At 44.0% G+C, this 5,180-nt stretch overlaps 1 protein-coding gene across 1 annotated transcript in view; it reads right to left on the bottom strand.

The window, feature by feature from the left end:
* Nucleotides 1-339, bottom strand: part of LOC109819877 (protein disulfide isomerase-like 2-3) — a 22,428-nt gene extending 22,089 nt beyond the window's left edge. Inside the window, exons 1-2 of the mRNA XM_020385837.1 lie at nt 130-339; nt 1-52 (exon numbers count right to left, since the gene is read on the bottom strand). The exon at nt 1-52 is cut by the window's left edge and continues 53 nt beyond it. Coding sequence (XP_020241426.1) covers nt 1-52; nt 130-255 — 178 coding nt within the window. The 5' untranslated portion in view covers nt 256-339. The remainder of the gene's footprint in view (nt 53-129) is intronic.

Genomic DNA, 5,180 nt, shown 5'->3' with positions numbered 1-5,180 from the left:
CGCACCACGGCGCGAAGAACTCGACCAGGACCACCCTGTTCGAGTCCAGTACCTGCAATCGCCATCGCCGAAGTGAGTCAACGGTCGGTGACGGCGATCGACAGAGGGAGGGGGGTCTGAGACGGATACCTTGGATCTGAAGTTGGAGGGGGTCAGCTGCAGGACAGGGGAAGAGGGCGGGTACAGGGCTGCGGCGGGGGAGCCCAGAGAGGAAATGAGGAGGAGGAGGATCGAAAGGCCGAAACTTAGCAGCATCCTTCTCGTCTTTTCCTTCTTTCCTCTTTTTTCTTTCTTTGATTGATTTGATCGATCCCCCCTGCGAGCCTCTTCTGATGGGTATATCGATCGGGGGTTTTTCTGTGGGTTTATTATTAGGGCCCGTTTGGTTGGTTTCCTAAAAATCAAGAAAAGGAAATCGGTACAAGGAAATCAATAAAATAATATTTTTACCCATTTCCATCCCTAAAACTCACCCACAACATCTAATAAAATATTATTTTTATCTTCCAACTCATCTCATTTCATCTCCTTTCTTACATTTAAAAATAAACCAAACACAAGAAATGTGTCACATCATCCAACTCATCACAACTTATCTTATCCCATTTTTAAAAATCACACACATCATCCAATAATATTGTGACAACTCATCTCATCTCATTAAACATTCCTTTCCATCCATTTCCTCAAAAAAAAACAAGAAATTGGTTTCCTTAAGTATGTGTCACATCATCCAATAATATACCTCCAACTCATCTCATCTCATCTATTTTCCTATTTTTAAAAACGAACCAAACACAAACAACCTCAAAACATCATCCAATAATATACCTCCAATTCATTTCCTTATTTTTTTTAACCAACCAAACAACCTCAAAACAATTTTTTTTTAAAATCACTCACATCATCCAATAATAAGTTGACAACTCATCTCATCTTATCTCCTATTCTACAATTTCTTTCTTTTTTAAACCAACCAAACAACCTCAAAACAAATATTATAGGAAATAGGTTTCCTATTCTTTGATTTCCCAAAAAAAATGGCCAAACGAACAGCCCCTTAATTAGGAGATTGGGAAGGAGGACGCGTGTAGTGACCAATCAAAGACTTCCACGTAAGGCTTGTTGGGGGGTTCTTCCGGGTCGGGTTCCTCAGATCTAAACCTTTTTTTTTTTGTTTTGGCCGGGGTACCCTAATTGAAGAAATTTTCCCTAATTTTAATCTCAAATTTCGACCATATTCAAATTGACTTACTTTCAAGCCACGTCAAGTCCATTCTTAATTTTAATCTCAAATTTATACCCTATTTAAATCGACCAACTTTTTCGTCACGTCAGTATCGTGGCCAGAAAGTGGGTCAATTTTTTTTAAACGCGATCCTAATCAGTCAGGTTGGTAGCCGCGACTATTTTGGACCTCGCTGACAATTTGGTAACCTAATTAGTCGGGGTTCGAAACTCCGACTAATTTAGCACCTATTTAAATTGGTCGGGGTTGGGAACTCCGACCATTTAGCAGAGAGTGGTTAGCTCCCAATTAGGAATTTGGCTAAGGGACAGAATAGTCGGAGTTGTCAACCATGACTACTTGTTCTAGGTCCTGCCCCTATATAAACCAACCCAACTCTTATCCCCCCAAACCCATCGTTCCTAGCCACCTCTCTCTTCTCCAAAACCGTCGCTCTCTCATTTTGTTGCCACTGATCTTATTTCAACCCCATTTTGCGGCCGAATTTCGTCGTGAAAGATCTCTAGGGTAATTTCCCTTCATTCTCTCCTCTTTTAACATGTAGAAATCTAGGGTTTTCTCTCAAAAACGAATTTTTAGGGTTTGAACTCTATTTGTAGTGGTTTGAATGCTTTGTGTGTTGATTGTTGTAATTGAAATTAAACTTTTAGTCATAGAATGCTCAATTCTAGGGTTTAGGATTTTCAATTTGGGGTTTAGGGTTTTTGGTCAAAATTATATGAGATTATTTGCATCTTGGGTTTTCAATTTGGGGTTTAGGGTTGTAATTGATAATATTTTTAAACTTTTTTGCATTTAAATGATATAATTTTCTTTTGTATAGGTTGAACAATATGATTTTTATTGCTTGCTCTTATGATGCGAAAATTAATTATGAAATGAATAATATGTCAATGTACGTCGGAAGTAACGACGCCGTTAATGATCTCGGAATCATATAGTTACTGTGACTTGATTAATAAATTATACTAAGTTACGAGAATTGACCCACGAGACTACCGACTAAAAATAATATGCAATTGGCCCATAACTTTTAATAGAATGTCTGCAGTTGAGATTTCAAACGATCATCATATGAGTATTATGTTTAATTTGAGCAAGTCGCAACCAACAGTAGAATTGTTTATTGAAAAGTTATCATATAGTTCGTGCCAAATATTCAACCCTCCAGGAGAATTCTCACGCATGTTGGATTTGGGAGTTGAGTCTGATGGTTTTCTTTCTTCTTTGAGCGAAATGGAGCGGACTCAATTTCAATATCATAGTGGTGCACCTTCATACGGTGAAACGTCAAACTTCATGAACAATGAAGTCCCTTATAAAAAATATGAGGCCGTTAAGAGGGGCAACAATTGAAGATGATGAAAGAAGCAACGCCTCTAAAGGTGAAGATCAAGATAGTGCACCAATTGATAGCAAGCCATTTGTGAGTGAAGATGTTTAAGAGAAACCGGATTGACCAGATGAGACTTATGTTAATAATGAATATGTTGAGTACAAAGAACTACCCCCCGATGAGTTTGAAGATGATGAGTGGATTCGTTCTTCCACAGTACAAGATATGTGCATTGGCCAAAGTTCAACTCACAGAGGAGATGATGGCGTCCCTTTCAGAGTTGGTGATTTATTCGAGACTAAAGACCAATTGGTTAATGTGATTCGTGATTACTCAATCAAAAAGAATGTCAAATTCAAGCAAGTTAAAAGCAATAGCACAAGTTATGATGCAATCTGTTTTATGAATACACAAAGGAAAGGTCGGGCCGAGGGAAATGAAGCTGATTACACATGTCCTTCGAAGTTATATGCATTTACCGGAAAGAAACATAATGGGCATTTTAGATCACAGAATACTGCGATGTTCACACATGTAGCAACTTGATATTAAAGCAAGACCACAGTAGTGCATTTGCCTCTTATACTGCGGTGTTCACACATGTAGCTTCATTTTGCCTTGAACTCATCTATGTCTTGAGTATCTTTTTGAATATAATTGTTGATATAGCTCTGATACTGTAAAACAAATGTTAGTACATAATACACACTGTAGGCATATAAAATTGCTTATAGGTCCCTTAGCTCAGCTCGGCACGAACCGACAAACCAACGAGGCGACGAGATCGACGAATCGCACGCAAGCAACGGAATACATCCATTCGCGTGCGGGATCAAGCCAAGTGTTCGAAGAGTCAACGAGTCATCCAACCGAGAGCGGACTCGAACGAATCACGATCGAATCAAGATCGGTTTCGGACTCGAACTCAGAAGTGGATTTACTGCTAAATCAGGAATCCGACTTACTGCCAAATCAGGAATCAAATCAGAGTCTGGATCAACCGAATCACGGACAGAACCCAAAGGTGGAAAACAGCAGAAAACCAAACACCCGGAGGGGCTCGGAAACCAAGTCACCGAGGCGGCTCACCGAGCCACCAAGGTGGCTCGGTGGCCGAGCCACCAAGTGGTGGCTCGGCCGAGCCACCTAGGTGGCTCGGTGGCCGAGCCACCTTGGGGTGGCTCGGCCACCTCCGAGCCACCAAATGGTGGCTCGGAGGCCGAGCCACCTCTAGGTGGCTCGGCCACCTCCGAGCCACCAATTGGTGGCTCGGAGGCCGAGCCACCTCCTTGGTGGCTCGGCGGCCACCAAGGTGGCTCGGCCACCACCGAGCCACCAAGAGGTGGCTCGGTGGCCGAGCCACCAAGGTGGCCGGCCGAGCCACCTCTTGGTGGCTCGGCATGAGCCGAGCCACCTTGAGGTGGCCGGCCACCTTGAGCTGGCCACACGTGCACACGGGCACGGGCACAGTAACGAGAGCCTATAAATAGGCCAAGGGGTTCTTCATTTCAAAGGGTTGGAAATTTTGGAGAGAGGCGAAGCCCTGCTGGATTGGAGACTCGGAACTTAAAAAAGATTGAAACTTTGGGACTTCGGGGACTCACTCCTTCAGATCTGGTGCTCGGCGATCATCAACGTCAAATAAGGCAGGTGTTCGAGAGGATCAGATCTCAGATCTACGCAGGCATACTCCGGATCTAAGCTTGGTCTTAGATCCCGAGACTTGGACGATTGTTTCCTTGGTGAAACAATCCTCCCCGGCTATTATTTCCTTGGTGAAATAATACCCGTCGTACTGCGTAGATCCGACCGGATCTAGATCTCGCGGTGGTCCACGGCAAACAACCCCGGCGCAGGCAAAGAACCCACAAAGCGAGCGACCGCAAAACAGGAGCTCGTGATTCGTTCGACAAACAAGGAAACAAAGTTGTAATTTTCATTTCTTTTCAATTTGATTTTCGTTGTAACCGGATCTTATAAAAAGACCGGATCTTTTGTAACTCAAAAAGTTGTAACTCAAGATGACAATGGAATCAATAACAAAAGTCCAAGAAGTCCAAGTTCTCTTCCAACAGAAAGGTGCGTTGGTACGAAGAAGTTGAAGCTACCAACGACGACCTCATCTCGATTGACGCCAAAGTTGCGTCAGATGAGGCTCCACCAATCTCCAACCAGATCAAGCTGGTTCCAACCAGTTCCTCCGTCACCAAAGGAGCGGTGACTCTCTCAAAGAGAGCCCGCCAAAGGCAACGCCAACGCTTGGCCAAACAATTCGCCAAAGCGACGGAGTCCACCGACGGAGTCTGCTGCAACGCGGGTCTGAAGAACAAGAGAGGCAAACAGCCTCAACAACAGATGAACGGCGCCTCTTCCAAGCCGCCAACAATGGAATGGGTCCGTGTCAAACGGAATCGTTCGACGCTGGAAGAACGCATCCGCAAACGCCGCGCACTATCAGCGCAGGCACGGGCTCAAGTCCAAGAAGCCCATAGAAGACTGCAGAAGGAGGTGGCCAAGAAGCCGCCACCAACCCGCCAAGTATGGAAGCCGAAGTCTGAAGCGGCGATTCAGGCTAAGGCAAAATCGTTGCAGCCT

The sequence above is a fragment of the Asparagus officinalis genome, chromosome 8 (assembly GCF_001876935.1).
Source record: "Asparagus officinalis chromosome 8, Aspof.V1, whole genome shotgun sequence".
Taxonomy (NCBI): domain Eukaryota; kingdom Viridiplantae; phylum Streptophyta; class Magnoliopsida; order Asparagales; family Asparagaceae; genus Asparagus; species Asparagus officinalis.
The sequence above is the reverse complement of the archived record's forward strand: the minus strand, read 5'-3'. Positions and strand labels throughout refer to the sequence as shown.